Raw genomic sequence first — 22,655 nt, 5'->3', positions numbered from 1 at the left:
CTCCCGGTCCCAAGCACACTGCCAATGGACCATCGAACATTATTCTGTATAATGTTTCGTCTTCGTCTAATGTGAAACGAGCAGCTTTAGTTCGTAAGGCCCTTAATTCTTTGTGATCCGATGGAAGCTTTCCATTCTTTAAGTACTCGATATATTTATTTCTCCAATCCTAGGTTAAGCTGGTAGAATTTATTTCTGCATGCCCTTCCTCAATCACAGACCTCGTGAGCTGGACGACAGTCCCCGAGCTGATCTCATCTTCGTCGACCGATGATCCCAAGTTGGCAAGTGCATCGGCCTCGATGTTTTGTTCTTGAGGTATATGTTATAAAGTCCACTCTTTAAAACGGTGCAAGGTTACCTGCAATTTTTCTAAGTACCTTAGCATCCTGTCCTCTCGAACTTCGAAGGTTCTGTTTACCTGGTTCACTACCAGTAGAGAGTCGCATTTAGTTTCGACGACCTTCGCTCCCAAGCTTTTAGCTAGCTCGAGACCTGCAATCATGGCCTCATACTCGGCCTCGTTCTTAGTCAATTTGGTAGTTTTAATAGATTGTCTAATAATACTGTCCGTGGGCGGTTTCAAAACAATACCGAGCCATGACCCTTTCATATTCAAGGCACCGTCCATGAAGAGTGTCCATACCCCCGATGATGTATCTGATTTTAGTAGAAGTTCCTTTTCTACTTCAGGTACGAGGGTTGGCGTAAAATCGGCCACGAAGTCCGCCAAAATTTGAGACTTGATGGTCGTTCGGGGTTGATATTCGATATCGTACCCGCTAAGTTCAACAACCCATTTGGCCAATCGACCTGATAATTCGAGCTTGTGCAAAACATTTCGGAGTGGATAAATGGTTATCACGCATATGGGGTGTTACTGGAAATAAGGCTTTAATTTTCTAGATGTCATTACTAATACAAGTGCCAATTTCTCTAAGTGTGGATATCTAGTTTCAGCATCTCCTAAGGTTCGACTTACGTAATAAACAGGAAATAGCATACCTTTCTCTTCTCGAACCAGAACACCACTTACCGCTATCTTGGACACCGCTAAGTACAAGTAAAGCTTCTCATCTACCTTCGGAGTATGGAGAAGAGGTGGACTCGATAAGTATCGTTTCAATTCCTCCAATGCCTGTGGACATTCTGGAGTCCATGCAAAGTCATTTTTCTTTTTGAGTAAGGAGAAGAACCTGTGGCTCCGATCCGATGACCTCGAAATAAAGAGAGCCAAGGCAGCTATCCGTCCGGTCAATCTTTGTACAACTTTTACACTGTCCATGACGGTGATGTCTTCGATGGCCTTAATCTTATCGGGGTTGGTCTCGATTCCCTGATTTTGACACCATGAAGCCGGGGAATTTGCCCGAACTGACCCCGAAAACATATTTCTCGGGGTTGAGCTTCATGTTATATTTCCTCACGATTTCGAATGTTTCCTGCAAATGAGCCAAATGGTCCTCTGCGCGCAGAGACTTAACTAACATATCGTCAATGTAAACTTCCATTGATTGACCTATTTGTTATCGAACATATTGTTAACTATGCGTTGATATGTAGCTCCCACATTTTTTAGCCCGAAGGGCATTAAATTATAACAATAGGTCCCAGACTTAGTGATAAAAGAAGTCTTTTCTTGATCTTCTGGGTTCATCTGGATCTGATTGTACCTAGAATAGGCGGCGAGAAAGGTAAGAATCTCGTGGCCGGTTGTGGCACCAATCATGCGATCGATGTTAGGCAATAGAAAAGAGTCATTCAGACATGCTTTATTTAAGTCCTTATAGTCTACACGCATTCTAAGTTTGTTCCCCTTTTGGGGGACAACAACTACGTTAGCTAACCATTCGGGATATTTTACCTCCCGAATGGACCCTATTTTGAGAAGTTTGGTTACCTCGTCCTTTATGAAGGCATGCTTTACCTCGAACTGGGGCCTTCTCTTTTTCTTTATCGGTCTGAACTTGGGATCCAGGCTCAGCTGATGAGTTGTTATCTCTGGTGGGATTCCTGTCATGTCTAAATGGGACCACGCAAAGCAATCCATGTTATCAATAAGAAATTGAATGAGTTTTTTCCTGAGTTCGGGGGTCAACCCCCGTTCCCAGGTATACCTTTCGTTCAAGCAGATACTCGATTAATATCACATGTTCCAGCTCCTCGACTGTTGACTTGGTTGCATCTGATTCTTTGGGAACAACAAAAGTTCGAGGAGTTAGAAAATCCTCTTCTTCTTCTCCTTCCGGTACCTGTTTATTCGATTCGGTCGGGGCCGGGGACGTTGATTGCTATTTGGCCGTCTGCTTATCTTTGGCGCTCTATTTTTCTGAAGTCGAAGGTGTTGATATAGAAGTCACCTCATCGACCGCAAACATTTCCTTTACGGCGTGTTGTTCCCCGTAAACTGTTTTCACACCATCCGTCATCGGGAACTTTATCATTTGGTGAAGGATCGATGGCACTGCCCTCATATTGTGGATCCAAGGCCTTCCGAATAGTGCATTATATCTCATGTCGCCTTCGATGACATGGAATTTCGTATCTTGGATAGTTCCAGCCACATTTACTGGTAGGATTATCTCCCCCTTCGTTGTTTTACTAGCCATGTTGAAGCCGTTTAGGACTCGAGATGGAGGTACAATTTAGTCCTGCAGGCCGAGCTGCTCTACGACCCTCAATCTGATGATGTTCGTCGAGCTACCTGAATCCAATAAAACACGCTTAACTTGAACTTTATTTAATAAAATGGCAATTACCAGGGCCTCGTTGTGTGGCTGAGAAATGCCTTCTGCTTCTTCGTCATTGAATGATAAAGTGCCATCGGGCACATAGTCTCGAGTCCGTTTCTCTCTGGTGATAGACACCTTAGTGCGTTTGAATATAGGTCCTTGTGAGATGTCGACCCCGCCTACGATCATGTGAATAACATGCTGAGGTTCTTCTTGCTCGTTCTCTCTGTTGGCGTCTCTTTCTCTGAAGTGATTTTTGGCTCGATCATTGAGGAACTCTCGAAGATGGCCTTCGTTGAATAATCGAGCTACCTCCTCCCTCAGCTGCCTGCAGTCTTCGGTCCTATAGCCATGTGTGCCATGATACTTACACATTAAATTTGGGTTCCTTTGAGAAGGATCGGTCTGTATTGGTCTGGGCCACCTAGTATCTTTGATTCTTCCGATAGCCGATACAATCCCCGATGCATCGACGCTGAAATTGTACTCTGATAGTCGAGGTGTTTCTGTGGGATCTGCGTATTTGTCGAAGCCGGTTTTACTCATAAGTCCCCGAGAATTTTGCGTTCGGTCACTCCTTCGATCATTTCGGGTAGAATTGCGTCCCGGACCGTTATTCCTCCGATCTGTAACATATGGCTGGTACCGATCTTTATTCGGCCTTGATTCTCTATCAACATCTCTCTTATTTTTACCTGTCGATCGGTTTAGATGTACTGAACCCGAGGGGGCTCCCAATTGGTCGTCCTCGACCCTAATCTTTGATTGATATCGGTTGTGAATATCTGCCCAAGTCACAACTGGGTACTCGATCAAATTCTATTTCAAATGGCGTGATGCTATCGAACTCCGTTCATTTAATCCTTGGGTGAAAGCCTAAACAACCCAATCATCAGTGACTAGTGGTAACTCCATGCGTTCCATTTGGAATCGAGATACGAACTCCCTTAGCATCTCGTTGTCCCTCTGCTTCACTTTGAAGAAATCAGATTTTCTTATTGTAACCTTTATGGCCCAAGCGTGTGCCTTTACAAATGAATCTGCCAACATGGCGAACGAATCGATAGAATTTGGTGGCAAGTTGTGATACCTAATCATAGCTCCCTTCGACAGGGTCTCCCCGAACTTCTTCAGCAATACAGACTCGATTTCGTCATCCTCCAAATCATTTCCTTTTATGGCGCACGTGTAAGAAATAACGTGCTTATTTGGGTCAGAAGTCCCGTTGTATTTAGGTATATCGGGCATACGGAACGTCTTCGGAATGGGCTTCGGAATCGCACTCGGAGGGTGATTTTTGTACAAACTTTTTTGAATCCATTCCTTTTAAGATTGGTGGTGCCCCCGGTATCTGGTCAACTCGGAAGTTGTAGGTTTCCACCTTCTTGTCATTGGCCTCGATTTTCTTCTCTCCAGATTCTATTCTCTTAGTGAGCTCCTCGAGCATCCTCATTATAGCAGGATCAGTGGTCAAGGTGTTATCACCCGATCTTTCAGGCACTTGCTCGGTACGGCGAGTGACCTCTTGTTTGACCCTACTCGGTGCTCTGTGCTGATTCTGCAACTGAGCAATGGCGTTTTGTTGAGCTTGAAGCATTTCAAATATTACTTGGAGACCGACTCCTTCGTCTCCTCTGCCCTGTACACCTCGACCGTCAGTTCGACCCTCTCTGCGTATACTTCCTTCGGGGTCTGCGCCCAAATTCGCGTTCAGAGCCACATGAGAATTAACATCAACCGGGTTGACGGGCGGTGCTCCTCCGAGGTCAGCCTGTGGCACCTCGATTCCTGGAGCAATAACATTCTCGTTTTCCCCGTGAAGTCCGAGGCCATTATCGCCATGTGTAGATGTGTTTTGTGAGTTTGACATGATTTAACCTGAAAATAAAAATTCTTGACAAGAACAAGTGTAAAATAGTGTGTTTTACCGAAATTAGCACTAAACAATCACTATTATTCTTAGCCCCACGGTGGGCGCCAAACTGTTTACCTCGAAAATACGAGTAACAATTAAACTTATAATGTGGTTTTAAGGATACGTGATCTGATTCAATGTCAATTGATAAATGATGAATTAAATTAATGAATTGAACTGTAAAGATAAATCAGACCAGTATTATAGCAGTATGTCGACCTCGATTAGGACTAGCTCGATGTCAAATGTTATGAGCAATAAGAACAATAGCAAAAATGTAAGCGAGTAAAGAGTAGCGTAGTATTATTTCTCAGTCAGTGTATCCCCTTACAAATGAACAGGGTTCCTCTTTATATAGTAGAGGAATCCTAAATAAGGTACAACTCTAATTTCGAAAATAAAATCCATGATTGATATCAATAACCGTTAGCGGTTCCGTCACTTCCGAGATTCTCGCCGAGATTTATGGTCGCTCGCCGATATCCCGTTATTCAGTTGCTCGACGTTGGTCGTGCCCGATCTCGATCCTTCGGCCTTTGTATTGTCGAGCTCAAGCTCGCTTCATCATAAGCTTAATCTCGAGGCAGTCCCTCGAGCCCATAAAATCGGACATAGTCGATTTTTACCGTATACATGCTCCTTAAAAAATAAGAAGTAGAGTAATATTAATCTTTTGTAAATAATAAAAATAGAAAAGAAAGAGAAGGATGTAGAAACAATGTGTATATATAGGAGCCGTTCCTATAATAGGGGGAGGTTTTAGTTGGGTTTGTGCAGAGTTTATCCCTAATCAAACTCTAAATTTCAGCATTTGAAAATAACAGAATGCCCAACTATTACGTTTGAACGTTTGAATATTGAATAGTAACTAGTAACTCCATTAACAAAAAAAGTCACAGTGGCTCTCTACTCCTAGCATGCACAGTTCTGATTTCTCCTTTACAGTTTACAAGAAGAATAAGCAGAAAAATATTCAAGATTTTCTGGTAAATTTCTCTACTCTTCCTTTGCTTTGCTCCTTATCTCCGTGGGCGGAGCTGGCATGCGGGATACGGGTTCGGGCAAACCCAATCGTTTTAATCTAAACCTTTGTATTTATCTTAAGAAATCTATTAAATATGTACGAATTATCAATTTAGAACCCAGTAACTTAAACGGATTATAAACCCGAACCCATAAATTTCAAATTTTGGCTCCGCCTCTGCTTATCTCTCGCACCTAATAAGTTAAACATACTTAAATAGTATAATATTTCGTGCATTCATTAATTTTATGTACATATTCAGGTGATATTATTAGATTCTGCATGTTTAGTTTTTCCTATTTTTTTGTTTTCGTTACATTTTCTTGGCATCCATTTTCTGGGAATGCTTACAATGAAGAAAAAGTCAAACTTTTCTAGGAAATTCTCATCTAGATTGTTTATAGAACAATAAAATATATCCAAAGTAAACTATTCGTCATTTAGTAGGATGAAAACCGAAATTAGGTAATTTTTTAAGAACATGATCCTTATATTACCTTATAGTAAAGTAGTAAAACTCCATTATGAAGAAGAATATGCTCTCACAGCCAAACAGTATATGTAAATTGCAAGTATAAGACAGTAGATAAAAACATAGCTAGGTGCACCAAAAGAAGCATGAGTACACTGTGCGCTCCCTGCACAAAAGCATTTTTACAATAACTACGCTTCAGTCCCAAACAAGTTGGGACAGCGGCATCATGAATCCTCAATGTTAGTGTTTCTCCATTTAAAAAGGCCAACATAATTCATCATGAATTGGCTAGTTTCACGTTGCTCACCTACCGCAACCTTCCTCCTTTATCCGGGCTTGTGATCGGCAATGTGCTCTAGCTGCAAAAAAGCATTTGTATTATCTTAAGTAGCATACCTGGAGTAGAATATCTAACAACTAAAATATTTTTAAATTAATCTGCAGTTAACATTCTTTACATAACAGCCTTGTATTAGTATATACATCGTCGTCAACACATGACAATCTATGCATTATTATTCACCGCAACTGCATTACAATCTTTGCATAACTAGACTGCGAACCAAATGACCCGCTATCATTCAGTGGCGAAGCCACATTCAACCAAGGGGTGTCAACCGACAACACTTCGTAAGAAAATTATATTGTATTGCTAGATAAAAAAAAAATTGTTTTATATAGATTTACTATATGCTGACTCTCCTTGACTTTTCGGTGTATTTAATTTTTTATATTTTGATACAACTTACTGAAAAATCTTGGCTCCGCCGCTGTTAACGTTACTGTAAAGACATAAAAGGCTCCTATATATATGAAGGAGGGCTTATTGCTATATATTTTGCAGGTTGATTAATTTGGAGAGATCTTGATCCCAACATCTTAGCTTGAAAGGCCCTAAAATTTGATCTCTTTGATGGATTGGAAACAACAAAATCATGATAAGATGGCCACAAGGAAAAACATTGCATCTCCACCCAGGTAGAAGTTAGTTTTCTTATACTTTTTTCAATTTCAATTAAAACTTTTAATCTTGTTCTTTTTTCTTCTTACCCTTTCCTTTCAGGAAATCAGTGTCTGCTTCATCATCAGATGTTCAGCTCCACATATGTGGAGTACCATTCTCCTTGAATAGGGTAAGTTAAACTGACAAGTCAAGGTTAACACACACATCAGAATTATTTCAGTTTTGCTAAGATGTTGGTTTGTGTTGAACTTACAGGAAGTTTTGACTGCAAAATCTGCAAAGCTAGCTGCAGTGCTGAAAGAGAATCCTGAAGATGATGTTTCTCATTTGCTAGGAGACATTCCCACTGATTCCGAAACTTTTGAGCTAGTCGCAAGGTTCTGCCATGGTTTTGACATAAGCCTATTGCCTGAGAATGTTATTAAAGTCCTTTGCCTTGCTAACTATCTTGGAATGTCTGAAGATCACAGCACAAACAACCTCATAAAGAAGGCTTGTTTCTACTTTCAAAATAATATCCTTCCTAGCTGGAACAAGTGTATTAAAGCCCTCAAATCTGCTGAAACCATTCTTCCACAAGCTGCAGATCTTGCCCTTGTTGATGCCTGTGCAGAATTGATCATCACCAAAGTAGTGCATGATCCAAGTCTTCTTGGAGAACCAATTAGGAACGTAACAACAACAGATGATGACAGTGAGAACGACGAAAGTACCTATAAGCCAAATGTTAGGAGGAGGCTCTTTGTTCTTGACTGGAAATCTGAGGACTTGACAGTACTTTCCATTGCTCTCTACGAGCCCATTATTCGTGCAATGATTCATCAAAATGTCCCTCTGGAATATGTGGCATCATCTCTGTTTCACTATCTCACAAAATGGGTTTTTCCAGGCACTAAAGGAGAAGATGAGACATCAGTTTATGAGAGGAATTCTCAGAGAGAGATCATTGAAGCAGTGGAGAGACTGTTGCCGCAAGAGAGGGGGCTGATCCCTTGCTCTTTGCTCTCTCAAATGTTGCAATCTGCAATAATGTTGGATGCTAATACTGATTGTAAAAGCGGATTGGAAACTAGAATAGGAAAGCAGCTGGACCAGGCAACTGTAAAGGACCTCTTAATACCTGCACAAGGATATGCAAAAGAAGAGCAGTATGATACTGAATGTGTGAAAAGGATAATGAAGTATTTCTACAGCAATTACACAAGCACAGATGAATCTGGCCTGATTGCCGTGGCACAACTTATTGATGACTTCTTGGCTGAGGTTGCTAGTGACAGAGATTTGAAGTTGAAGACATTTTTATCACTAACAGATTTATCACTAGCAGCATCAGAAGGAACTCATAGGAATTCTGATGGAATATATAAAGCAATTGATATATACTTGGACAAGCACAGATATCTCACGGATAGGGAAAGGGATGAAGTTTGCAGGATGTTGGATTGCAACAACCTGTCTCCTGAAGCCTGTGAGCATGCTGCACACAACGAAAAGCTACCAGTACGAGTGATGGTGCAGATTTTGTTTTCTGTGCAGTTGAAGTTGAAGGATACTGTGGCAAAGAGGATACAGAGGGGTTCTGGAAACCTATTGTTGAAGCTGGAAGAAGACGAGGAAGATGCAACGAGGACAAGCAGCAGTGAAGAGGAAGTGAAAGCAGAGATGGAAAAGATGGGAAGCAAGGTGCTGGAACTGGAGAAAGAATGTCATATGATGAGAAGGGCAATTCAGAGAGGTAGCTACCAGCACAAGATTCAGAAGGAGAAAACAAGCATGTGGAAAGAAATGAAGAGGAAGTTTGGTTGTATGACAAGCTTGCATGAGACAAATTGCCATGTGAAGAAGAAAAAAGTGCATCCAAGATAGAAGATATCTTCTTTTTTATCCAAGATAGAAGTTCATGGTTTCATCTTTACATTTTTATGCCGGAGTGATAAGGACTTACTGAATAATTAAAGATTAAATTTGCATTCTCTTTGGAAATTAAGAGTAGCATAAGCATGTTGATTATTTTCATCAACTCCTCCAAATAACAAAAGAGGTAGGTAGGACTATTCTTTCGTAGCATCTTCAGAAAATCCAGGTTTTAATGTTCTGAACTTGTTTACAGGCTACAGCATGATGTCTATGTTTATACATTTTTCCATGACAAAACACAAGAGTTTAGCATCAAGACACACTGTAGAACGTAAAGATAAATTTTCCTCCCAGCAGGAAAGCTAAAGAGCTTTCACCAATTTGCAGTTCTAGGCGTCCAACTCGACGCACACTTGCATAGTCTTTGGTTATGGTACAAGAAAAAGAACAGTTATGCAGAAGGCCTAAACCCATATTCTATAGCACAAGTGCAAGCACTTGTTCGTCGCAACAATTCCAAAATGATAGAACAACCAACAGTTATCCTCACATGTGATACATACTGATAGTACAACCAACTTTTTAAAAATTGTGGTGTCCAAGCCAGCTTGGGCGTACCTTAACTAATTCAACGAGGTACCTGCTACCTCCACCAGCACAGGTAACGGGTAACTCGGACCAAGGTTTTGACAGATGAAAAGAAATCACCTAATGTTTTTACCTCTGCTGGGATTTGAACATGTTGTACAACCAACTTGTTCATTGCAACAAAGCCAAAATGAGTAACATAAGTGCGTTCACAGAGACCTGTTTTCTAGCAAGCACTTCTAAGAACAAACACTTTGCCAAGAGAAAAGTCATACATCTTAATTAAGTTCAGAACTGTACATAATTTCGCCAACAAGTTCAACAGCAAAGGTTTCACGTTGATAGGCAAAAATCTTGCAAACAAAGTCTCTGCTCCATCTCTCCATAAATAAGAAAAGGAAAAGAAAAGAAAATGTCATGAAAATGCAGCAACCCAGAATTCCAGGATTCAAGAGCAACAACAAATGGAGTTCACTTCGTCATCTTCCTCAAAAGAAGAAAGAGCTTCTCGTCGAGCTTGAACTTTTGCACCTTGAGGGGATCACTTTTCAACATCAGCTGAAGTCCTCCGAATGAGACATAAACCACTCTGACAAGAGGGAAAAGGAGAATGAACAAATTAATAGGCTGTCTAAGAGTTTGCATCTCTAGGCTTATTGACTTTTGAAAATCTAAAAAAACAACATCACAGCCACAAATTTATTCCTATGATGGGCCATGAGATGTTTTAAATCATTCTACAAACTACAACAGTACTGAAGAGAGCTTTCAGTTGTGTTAATTGTCCACAGGTCCAGAGGCCTGGAGTTGTCTGTTCAGCAAGAACTAGAGAAGAAATACAAGAACGAAATAAAGAGGAAGAAATTCTTGTTGTGAGCATCCCCCTTTTCCATTCTTAACTAATCATTTTTCCTATCCAAACAACATATCTGGCACCATCGCTGCATGATGTAATGGTGAAACGTCTTGTCAATGTTGACCAACCGAGATTGGATTTGACGAGATTGGATTTGTTGGGTAAATAACTATTATAGTGGAATTAGTGGGTGCTATGTAATCCAAAGTGAATTCAGATAGTGAACTGCTGCAAAGCTGCATGCACTGAATTAGATGGTGGACTGCTGCAAAGCTGCATGCACTGAATTAGATGGTGGACTGCTGCAAAGCTGCATGCACTGAATATTGTTCTCCTAGCTTACAGATAGATCTAGAAGTTAAACCAATACATTGAATAAATGGGACGAGCAAGTACATACACTTTTTTGTCAGGTCCTGATGTGTCCATTGAGACCTTATAAACTAGCCCATGCACGATGTATTCAAATTTGTCAGCAAGAGATTTTTGCTCTCCCTGCAATTGAAGAAATTTAAAACGCATAGCCACTAGCCAGTATAGAACAATCTAAATTTGGTGGCCACACCTCTGAACCTACACATTACTGTTGCCAAAAAGCCTTGGCGTAGCAAAAACGTTAATAAAAAGAGGCTTCCAACATTTCTTAGTTGGTTAATAATGAAATTCTTTAGATTCAGGAAAATAAAAACCAAATGGTTGGCTTTTTTCCCCATAAATATCTTTACTTTGATTTGGAGATCATCAAACAAAAGGAAAATAAAAGGCAAACCTACCCAAGAATTTAAAGTCAATGATATGGGGTATCCTGAATAACCAACTACTAGATCAAAATCACAGCTTCCTCCCCAAACAAGATTTATGGACTTACCAAGCAACCTACTAAAATCATATAAATGATTATATCTAACATATCAGGGAGAGAAGATTACCATATTTCTGTTAATCATCAAATGGATCTTCCAAGACCATTAAAGAGGAAGATTCAAATAAGTAAAAGGAACAAATACCTCAGGAGGATGGCTAGTTACAGCTGACCCATCCATATTCAGCGTCTTTGATATAACCATCCTATACAACTCTCTTGGCTGAATAGGGTATAGCTCTGAGTTGATATCTAGCTGTATCGATGTTTCGCCATCATGACATCTTGCTTCTATGCGAGAAACTAAAGAAATTGACAGAAACTTCAGTCTAAAGATCAATGATACAGAAACGGAAATGCAACAGCAGAACATAGTAAAGTTTATGATAATTATTTTGCCTCCCCTAACATCTAATGGCACTCCCAAAACAAAATCAGAACAAACATACTGTACCCAGCAAAAATACTCAGGTAGTTCTCATCTACGTTAAGAGAACTCGGCATAGGATATAGAAACAAGTCAACCAAGCAAATTCAAATATAAAAATAATTAACAGCGGAAGTTGATTTTGAGAAAGAACTTTACATAAATCTGAAAGACATTCTGACATTATAATTATCTTTTTTATAGCACCAATTAATTATCAATTTTATCTCTATAGAAGGGTCAACATCCACATACTTAGTTTATGCATGACAAACTTTATGCATACAAATCTCACTGAGTTAACTACTTTTCAACCTCTTTTTCAAAAGAAACACACAATTGATATGCCATTTAGTTCTGGGATGCATGCAGGAGACTTTGTTAGTAGCACATGCACAAGAGCATTGGATAGTACTAGCTGAGATGCTCCTTATTCTCATACGAAAAGGTAAAACTTGAACACTATACCAGCATAAGATAAGTTGAATGCTAAAACAGTCATCTAGTAAACAAAGAACAATCAGACAAGTAAACCATGAAATCCAACCAACAATATTTCAATATCTCAAATTGAATATCTGATTATGAACAAAGTGACAGGCAAAAGAAATGCATGACTGTAATCTGACGGAATTTTGTCAGCTAGAGCTTAAGCTCAGTTGGTAAGATTTTTTTAACAGGTCCAAGTGGAGAAGATTTGGGGAAGTTGTTTACTGCAACTGACTTATAAAATCTAGCATTTATGCGGTCAACAATTCCTGACTGATGTGATGGAATTTTGTCAGCTACAGCTTAAGCTCAGTTTGTGAGTTTTTTCTTAACATGTCCAAGTTGGGATGATTTTTACTGCAACTGGCTTAAATATCTAGTGTTTATGCAATCAATAATTCCTAAAAATACTGTGTATTTCATTCTGATACACCTCTTGGCTCTTGTATACGAAATTGTTTTTTGCCAATAACAACAACATAAAAAAAAAAACACAGTATAATCCCACAAACTGGGTCTGGAGAGGGTAGAGTGTACGCATACCTTACCCCTACGTTGGAAGGAGAGAGATTGTTTCCGATAGACCTCCGATTCAAGGAAAGAACATTTAATCATCAAAAAGGAAGGTCCTAACGGGCTGACAAGTTTTAGTAACTGGGCTCTCGTTAATCAAAATATACTTGGCATTCTCATTCTACTATTCCTTTCAGCATATCCCTTAACATAAAGCACTTCCTCGAGGGAAAGAATATTTCATGATACCTAGAGATCTAAGACTCCATTCCATCCATCGGTCATGAATGTTCTTTAAGAGTGTCTATAGAGTGTGAATGGAACTATATGGCATCTAGATGAGTATTTATTCACATATAGCCACACAGGTGCAAAATAAATACATTAGGTCCTAGGATGTGATAATTCCATTGCCGAACATTTCCTAACATGCTTCAGAAATATTGACTGTACAATATACTACTACTGGCGCATTTCTACTCCAGAAAAAAAAAACACAAGGGATCTCAAAGAATTCGCCTTACCAAGCCCAGCTTGGAATGCATCAATAGGAGATATCAATTTATCAATCCTTTCCTATTTACGTTCTCCAATCCCCACAGTCCCTTTCCAAGAAACAAAAATGCGGGCTAGGAGAAGAATAAAGGAAGATAGTACAGAGAGAGCACCTGGAGACCAACAATTGTCATGGTGATACTGTTTCTTAAAAGCATTGCATGCCGTATCAATATGATATGGAGTAAATGGAAGAGTAATACCTTTGTCATACTTTTTGCCATCAGCATCCACCTTTCGAACCTTAATAATTTCGTCAAAGTGAAACGCATCCATTTTCAGAGATAAGCTTCCCGAACAGATGTCACCTAATCACAGAAGGAAAAGAGTCAAAAGGAGAGTCATAATCAGTGACAATCATACATGTCTAATCTTTTATCGATTAAGTGAGAGATAAATTGACTTCTGCAGTACATAATTTCCTTGGGTGTCCCCGATAAAATTGACTAATCTTTTATCCATTAGGTGAGAGACAAGAAATCAGCAACATCCTTAAGCTAATACAGGATTAACAAATGCTTAAGTCTGGATGTCTTTCCAAAAGCAAAGGCCACAATAGTTTTTAAATCACCGTACGGGAGTATATAAAAGAGATAATGCAGTGGGAAAAGGGGGGGAAAAAAGAGGGGGGGCGATCAAGTATCTTTTCACGAGAACATTCTCAATCTTCAGAGGGATTAACATCTAACCTCAGCGCTATTCCCCAGAACAAAATAGCAGACTTTAACAAGTTTTTTTTACCTCATCATAAATCTAAGCATCTTAAGTTGAGCAATGCCAAATAAGAACTGAACATCACACCCGGTGAAAAGGAAACATAGAATAAAGAAAAAAGAAAAGGGAAGAAATCGAAAGAATCTGAAAGTTGCAAAGCGAAAAAAAATTGAAGTTATCCAGCACAAGTACGTCTAACATTTAGAAATCGAATCTATAAAACAACTATGATAACCAGAGGATAGAAGAAATTTTATAAAGAATTTTCCTGGATAAGATCAATACTCAAAGAAGAAAACAATCTGAAAATCCAACCTACCCCATCCTGAAGAAAAAACATACATACTGTTCCTCTACACTTAAATCAGTTGCGCAAGAACAAACATTAAGCCAAGGAAAGCCCTTCCAGTTTTTAATTTCTCCAACTTTCATCAAGTTTGCAACTTTCCACCACTTCACCATAGCTGCCAATACCTTTACATAATTTGCCCACATGTTCAAAACCTATTCGACAACCTTCTTTCCCCCAGATATGGTAAACCCAGACCCACCCTCACCCCCTCCAAAACCGCCCAACAAGTGGCCCTTTCCCACATTGCTCCCCTGGTGACCCAGACCCCCCAACCTTATTATTGGAGCTAAAGGGTCCTTATCACTAGGCTATCCCTCCCTTGTCATTCCAAAACTTATTCCTTTAACATCTTTATAAAAACAATTGACCTAATAGCATACCAGTTCAGACCAGTGATAGGGTCAGAACATCTTCATTTCATGTTTAACCTAACTAGCTAAGAAATAAAGGAAATTCGTAAACTTCCAGTATCAAAACCCAGCATTGAGTGATAAAAAAAACTTTCAAATTCAAGTTATTACGACTCAGATAGTGTACACTTCTATATCAATTAAAAAAAAAAGCTTATACACTTTCTCTGGAAGAGTTGCCATGCAAGCAAATTGAGAATTGTGATATGCTAAGCAAATTGAGAATTGTGATATGCTAAGCAAATTGAGAATTGTGATATGCTATTTCGTAAAATCACTAAATTTGTAATCAAACTATAAGCTACTTTTTAAAAACTTAGTAGCAATATTTGTTCCCATGTCCCACCGAGCTTGAGGAAAATGTGATTCCCATAATCTTTCTTCAGGAGTAATTGTAACAACTTAAGCATTACAAAATACACTCTATTTTAAGAAATTATTGATCTTTCCATCGAGCTTTCTTGAAGAGCATAAACTATGATATAAAGAAGCCTAAGCATATTCCAAGCATATCCATTCACATATTAGGTCAGTATTATAACTCAAACTAATTGGGTCAACTACACATATTCACCTGTTCTTTCAATACACACATTGCATTCAATATTGTGAGAATTCAACATAATTTGACAATTTTTATGCGGTGAAATTAACCTACACCTCAATTATTAATACACCACAAAAATCAGATTAAATTTGACTAGTGATGATGTTAATCAGCAGTAAAATAGAAGACAACTAACAAACACAGAAATCAAGACTCAATAACCAGTATAACTCCGAAAGAGTAACTAGTTTGTACAGTGGGAAGAAGGAAGTTTTGAGAGCAAAAGAGACCAACCTGCAGCTTTGAGGAAGAGGGTTTAACACTTCTTTGGTGTTTACGCCTGTCTATTACAGGGTTTTAAGGGGAACTTTTTGGCTTTTTTATTTTAATTGTTTTATGCTGACGTCCTTCTTTGATGATAATATTACATTTAAGTCCCGTATGAATTGGCACACCTAACTCTAAACTAGGTTTAGATGTATATTTGGTTGAAACTTGAAAAAAAAGTTAAAGTTATGTTAAAAAATAATTTTTGAAAGTTGAAATAGTGTTTGGTCATACATTTTATTTTTTGTTTTTTACGTGGAAGAAATTTTTTTTCACCCAAAACTGAATATTTTTGGGAACTTAAAATTTTTTTCAAACTTTTCTCAAAAGCTGATCATATTTTATGATCAAACCGTGTCAAAATTTTGAAAACCAAAATCTATGGTGAAATGGGAGCTAAGAATAAATACCACTACTAGTCATACTTAATAATTTGTCCCTCAACTTACATGTTTGTTTTTCAATTTGTACCACTTCAATCCCACTTATATCTCAAAACTTTTGAGACTTGACACTCAGATATAACAAAATGCTAAGTGTTATAAATAATATTAAAAGTGAATGTCCATTTATTATAAATTATTTGGTGATCAAGTAACCAATCTTAGTGACCAAGCAACTAGACTAGTTTATGACTAGGGGTGGCAAATCGGTGGGTTAGGCTAAAAATTTTTTGGGGGAGGTGGGGAGGGGGACAAAATGCGTTGAGTCAATAAATCGGTCATTGTCCAATCCAACCCAACCCAAATTATACTTGGGCTAAGATAAACTAGGTCAAGATGGGCTAAACAATGGGTCATATTCCAACCCACCCAACTTTGACCCATATTTTTACAAAATAGAATCATACTCCATCTTGCATAAAGAAAGCCTTTAACCTTTTATACACTTATGTATGTTCCCTACGTTCCTAACTTTCTCATAATTTATTCATTCCATGCACTAGCGATGAATTGCTATATATCTAATTTTAAACTTTTAGCTAACAAACAAATATGGATTAATCTTATACTCAACTATTCATGAGTTTTAATAACTTTCTAAAACTAAACAAATATTTAAAAGTGTAAGAGGAGGAAAAAAAGCAAAGAAAATAACAGTTGGACAATGTTTCAGAAAATATTTTGAAGAAAAGTTTTGTGCAAGATAAAGGTTTGTCTAGTTGAATTTTTTTTTTTTTTTTCACATGTTGGAATTGTTCCAAAAAAAATTCAGAAAAGAGCATTCTTGCCACATGGAATTTTCAGAATTTTTTGTTGATGAAGTCTTTAAGAGAAAATCAACCCACACAATTTTTGTACAAGTTTTGATTTATATCTATATATGTAGTTATTATTAATTCTTTACAATGTAACACAAGAAGCCCTACTCCCCATTTAAGACGTACTCCCTCCTTTCCAAAATAAATACTATTAATATTTTGAGAATCAAAATATATTTTCTTAAATAAAAAATTAGCATTTATAATTTGTAAGTTGAATAATATCTTTTATGTTATTTCTAAATAAGTAAATTTCACCACAACTTAGTTACAAAATTATTCATATTTACATTAAAACTTGGATACCTTGATTCTCTTTTTTAAACTTAGATACATAAACTAATAATGGGGCAACTAAATAAATGTCCAGACAAGCCTTCAGTTAGATTAATATTCCTTTGTTTTGGGTAAGTTTCATGGGTTGTATTTGGGCTACTTCTGGCCACATGGAATTTTCAAAAAATTTTGTTGATGAAGTCTTTCAGAGAAAATCAACCCACAAAATTTCTGTACAAGCTTTGATTTATATCTATTTATGTAGTTATTATTTATTCTTTACAATGTAACACAAGAAGCCCTACTCCCCATTTAAGAAGTACTCCCTCCTTTCCAAAATAAATACTATTAATATTTTGAGAATCAAAATATATTTTCTTAAATAAAAAATTAGCATTTATAATTTGTAAGTCGAATAATATCTTTTATGTTATTTCTAAATAAGTAAATTTCACCACAACTTAGTTACAAAATTATTCATATTTACATTAAAACTTGGATACCTTAATTCTCTTTTTTAAACTTAGATACATAAACTAATAATAGGGCAACTAAGTATATTTTCAGACAAGCCTTCAGTTGGATTGATATTCCTTTGTTTTGGGTAAGCTTTATGGGTTGTATTTGGGCTACTTCTAGCCACATGGAATTTTCAAAAAATTTTGTTGATGAAATCTTTCAGAGAAAATCAACCCCCATAATTTCTGTACAAGCTTTGATTTATATCTATTTATGTAGTTATTATTTATTCTTTACAATGTAACACAAGAAGCCCTACTACCCATTTAAGAAGTACTCCCTCCTTTCCAAAATAAATACTATTAATATTTTGAGAATCAAAATATATTTTCTTAAATAAAAAATTAGCATTTATAATTTGTAAGTTGAATAATATCGTTTATGTTATTTCTAAATAAGTAAATTTCACCACAACTTAGTTACAAAATTATTCATATTTACATTAAAACTTGAATACCTTGATTCTCTTTTTTAAACTTAGATACAAAAACTAATAATGGGGCAACTAATAAATTTTCAGACAAGACTTCAGTTGGATTGATATCCCTTTATTTTGGGTAAGCTTCATGAGTTGTCTTTGGGCTACTTCTAGCCTTCAGAATTTTTTGTTGATGAAGTCTTTCAGAGAAAATCAACCCACACAATTTCTGTACAAGCTTTGATTTATATCTATTTATATAGTTATTATTTATTCTTTACAATGTAACACAAGAAGCCCTACTCCCCATTTAAGAAGTACTCCCTCCTTTCCAAAATAAATACTATTAATATTTTGAGAATCTAAATATATTTTCTTAAATAAAAAATTAGCATTTATAATTTGTAAGTTGAATAATATCTTTTGTGTTATTTCTAAATAAGTAAATTTCACCACAACTTAGTTACAAAATTATTCATATTTACATTAAAACTTGGATACCTTGATTCTCTTTTTTAAACTTAGATACATAAACTAATAATGGGGCAACTTAGTAAATTTTCAGACAAGCCTTCCGTTGGATTGATATTCCTTTGTTTTGGGTAAGTTTCATGGGTTGTATTTGGGCTACTTCTGGTCACATGGAATTTTCAAAATTTTTTGTTGATGAAGTCATTCAGAGAAAATCAACCGACACAATTTCTGTACAAGCTTTGATTTATATCTATTTATGTAATTATTATTTATTCTTTACAATGTAACACAAGAAGCCCTACTCCCCATTTAAGAAGTACTCCCTCCTTTCCAAAATAAATACTATTAATATTTTGAGAATCAAAATATATTTTCTTAAATAAAAAATTAGCATTTATAATTTGTAAGTTGAATAATATCTTTTATGTTATTTCTAAATAAGTAAATTTCACCACAACTTAGTTACAAAATTATTCATATTTACATTAAAACTTGGATACCTTGATTCTCTTTTTTAAACTTAGATACATAAACTAATAATGGGGCAATTAAGTAAATTTCCAGACAAGCCTTAGTTGGATTGATATTCCTTTGTTTTGGGTAAGCTTCATGGGTTGTATTTGGGCTACCTCTAGCTACATGGAATTTTCAAAATTTTTTGTTGATGAAGTCTTTTAGAGAAAATCAACCAACACAATTTCTGTACAAGCTTTGATTTATATATATTTATGTAGTTATTATTTATTCTTTACAATGTAACACAAGAAGCCCTACTCCCCATTTAAGAAGTACTCCCTCCTTTCCAAAATAAATACTATTAATATTTTGAGAATCAAAATATATTTTCTTAAATAAAAAATTAGCATTTATAATTTGTAAGTTGAATAATATCTTTTATGTTATTTCTAAATAAGTAAATTTCACCACAACTTAGTTACAAAATTATTCATATTTATATTAAAACTTGGATACCTTGATTCTCTTTTTTAAACTTAGATACATAAACTAATAATGGGGCAACTAAGTAAATTTTCAGACAAGCCTTCAGTTGGATTGATATCCCTTTGTTTTGGTTAAGTTTCATGGGTTGTCTTTGGGCTACTTCTGGCCACATGGAATTTTCAAAATTTTTTGTTGATGAAATCTTTCAGAGAAAATCAACCCACACAATTTCGGTACAAGCTTTAATTTATATCTATTTATGTAGTTATTATTTATTCTTTACAATGTAACACAAGAAGCTCTACTCCCCATTTAAGTAGTACTCCCTCCTTTCCAAAATAAATACTATTAATATTTTGAGAATCAAAATATATTTTCTTAAACAAAAAATTAGCATTTATAATTTGTAAGTTGAATAATATCTTTTATGTTATTTCTAAATAAGTAAATTTCACTACAACTTAGTTACAAAATTATTCATATTTACATTAAAACATGGATACCATGATTCTCTTTTTTAAACTTAGATACATAAACTAATAATGGGGCAACTAAGTAAATTTTCAGACAAGCCTTCAGTTGGATTGATATCCCTTTGTTTTGGGTAAGCTTCATATGTTGTATTTGGGCTACTTCTGGCCACATGGAATTTTCAGAATTTTTTGTTGATGAAGTCTTTTAGAGAAAATCAACCCACACAATTTTTGTACAAGTTTTGATTTATATCTATTTATGTAGTTATTATTTATTCTTTACAATGTAACACAAGAAGCCCTACTTCCCATTTAAGAAGTACTCCCTCCTTTCCAAAATAAATACTATTAATATTTTGAGAATCAAAATATATTTTCTTAAATAAAAAATTAGCATTTATAATTTGTAAGTTAAATAATATGTTTTATGTTATTTCTAAATAAGTAAATTTCACCACAACTTAGTTACAAAATTATTTATATTTACATTAAAACTTGGATACCTTGATTCTCTTTTTTAAACTTAGATACATAAATTAATAATGGGGCAACTAAGTAAATTTTCAGACAAGCCTTCAGTTGGATTGATATCCCTTAGTTTTGGGTAAGCTTCATTGGTTATATTTGGGCTACTTCTGGCCACATGAAATTTTCAGAATTTTTTGTTGATGAAGTCTTTCAGAGAAAATCAACCCACACAATTTCTGTACAAGCTTTGATTTATATCTATTTATATAGTTATTATTTATTCTTTACAATGTAACACAAGAAGCCCTACTCCCCATTTAAGAAGTACTCCCTCCTTTTCAAAATAAATACTATTAATATTTTGAGAATCAAAATATATTTTCTTAAATAAAAATTTAGCATTTATAATTTGTAAGTTGAATAATATCTTTTATGTTATTTCTAAATAAGTAAATTTCACCACAACTTAGTTACAAAATTATTCATATTTACATTAAAACTTGGATACCTTGATTCTCTTTTTTAAACTTAGATACATAAACTAATAATGGGGCAACTTAGTAAATTTCCAGACAAGCCTTCAGTTGGATTGATATTCCTTTGTTTTGGGTAAACTTCATGGGTTGTATTTGGTCTACTTCTGGCCACATGAAATTTTCAAAATTTTTTGTTGATGAAGTCTTTCAGAGAAAATCAACCCACACAATTTCTGTATAAGCTTTGATTTATATCTATTTATATAGTTATTATTTATTCTTTACAATTTAACACAAGAAGCCCTACTCCCCATTTAAGAAGTACTCCCTCCTTTCCAAAATAAATAATTGTCACGACCCCAAATTCCCTCCGTAGGATGTCGTGATGGCACCTAGTCTCTAAGATTAGGTAAGCCTATCAATGCGAAATAATAATAAATATCTGAAATAAATAAACTACAATTCAAACAATTTCAACTCCCAAAACCCGGTAGAAATAAGTCACAAGCTTCTAAGAATTTATTCTCTATGTCTCTATATATCAAGGTCTAAATAAAATATAAGGAAGCAACATAAAATGATAGAAGGGGACTCCGGAGTTTGCGGACGCTGGCAGATATACCTCGAAGTCTCCATGCGTAGGTAACTCACTGACGTCTAGGCTGGTAAAATATACCTGGATCTGCACAAAAATATGTGCAGAAGCGTAGTATGAGTACACCACAGCGGTACCCAGTAAGTGCCAAGCCTAACCTTGGTAGAGTAGTGACGAGGTCAGGTAAGGCCCTACTGGAATATAATAATGGCATGGTAAAATGTTTATCAATGTAGTAAAATAAAATGACATTGGAAATGAATCAAATAGTATGTCACATTTAATGACACCAAATAATTGCAAATAATATCTCGTGGAATCAAAACAAAATTTCCTTCTACTTTATGAAAATTACAACAATTAATCGAAAGCAACTATGGCCATAAATCAATATCAACAAGGGCACTCACGAGGTACCGCCTCGTAGTCCCAAATCATAAATAAATTCACAATATCTCATTTCCTTATATCACCGCGGGAGCCTTCACAATTTATTTAAAGAAAACATTTTTTTTCCGAAATAGCATCCCGCGTTTTAGCTACCCTTATCACACCGCATGACTTCTAGTAGTTCCCCTACTAGCCACGCGTATCAAGCCACCCTTATCTCACCGCATGTGTTTCAACACCCAGACCTTATACCACCGCATGCGTATCAATATCACAATATATCACAATTTGCACCTCAAGTGCTCAAATAATTTAACTTGCCAAAATAATTCAACAATAATATTTTTCCACAATAAAGAGCTCACGGCTCATGCCAAAATAAATCATCAATAATAGTTTTCCACAATAAAGAGCTCACGGCTCCCTCACAATGAGTATAAAAAAAATATTCAGGAGTAAATAATTTAGAAAAATAATATTTCAAAATCTTTACTACGTTGCTTCAATATCAAGTTTAAAAATGTCAAATACTTCATATTAATAATATTTAATTTAAAGAAAATCAACCTTCAAATAATGCACAGAATAAAAGAAACCAAGTTTCAACTAAACGGGTAAAACAATTAGTAGGAAAAGGTCGAACAAATTTGAAGTATATATCTCATATCATTGATGAAGAATATAACAAGATAAAATAATTTAATAAATGCGCAACAGCGATCTACACAATTTAAAAATATAATCTTTCACATTTAG

The 22,655-nt window shown here is 35.9% G+C and overlaps 2 protein-coding genes and 1 long non-coding RNA gene across 3 annotated transcripts; 1 reads left to right on the top strand and 2 right to left on the bottom strand.

The window, feature by feature from the left end:
• The first annotated feature begins 5,532 nt into the window (after positions 1-5,532).
• Positions 5,533-9,093, top strand: LOC104085895 (BTB/POZ domain-containing protein At5g17580). Its single transcript, XM_009590012.4, has 4 exons — positions 5,533-5,633; positions 6,991-7,124; positions 7,210-7,279; positions 7,366-9,093. The coding sequence occupies exons 2-4, from the start codon at positions 7,060-7,062 to the stop codon at positions 8,974-8,976; spliced, it is 1,746 nt and encodes a 581-aa protein (XP_009588307.2). The 5' UTR covers positions 5,533-5,633; positions 6,991-7,059; the 3' UTR covers positions 8,977-9,093.
• Positions 6,263-7,938, bottom strand: LOC138892920 (uncharacterized). The gene is made up of 3 exons (XR_011408231.1): positions 7,824-7,938; positions 7,364-7,715; positions 6,263-6,505 (listed from the first exon to the last, which is right to left on the bottom strand). It is a non-coding gene; the product is annotated as an uncharacterized lncRNA (long non-coding RNA).
• Positions 9,094-9,808: 715 nt separating the features above from the next.
• LOC104085894 (DNA-directed RNA polymerases II, IV and V subunit 8B-like) lies at positions 9,809-15,695 on the bottom strand. Its single transcript, XM_009590011.4, has 5 exons — positions 15,575-15,695; positions 13,461-13,565; positions 11,419-11,576; positions 10,812-10,906; positions 9,809-10,144 (listed from the first exon to the last, which is right to left on the bottom strand). Exons 2-5 carry the CDS (start codon positions 13,531-13,533, stop codon positions 10,027-10,029), a joined length of 444 nt encoding a protein of 147 aa, XP_009588306.1. The 5' UTR covers positions 13,534-13,565; positions 15,575-15,695; the 3' UTR covers positions 9,809-10,026.
• Positions 15,696-22,655: the final 6,960 nt, after the last annotated feature.

This window comes from Nicotiana tomentosiformis, chromosome 1, assembly GCF_000390325.3.
Source record: "Nicotiana tomentosiformis chromosome 1, ASM39032v3, whole genome shotgun sequence".
Lineage (NCBI taxonomy): Eukaryota > Viridiplantae > Streptophyta > Magnoliopsida > Solanales > Solanaceae > Nicotiana > Nicotiana tomentosiformis.
This window is presented reverse-complemented; position numbering and strand designations above follow the sequence as displayed.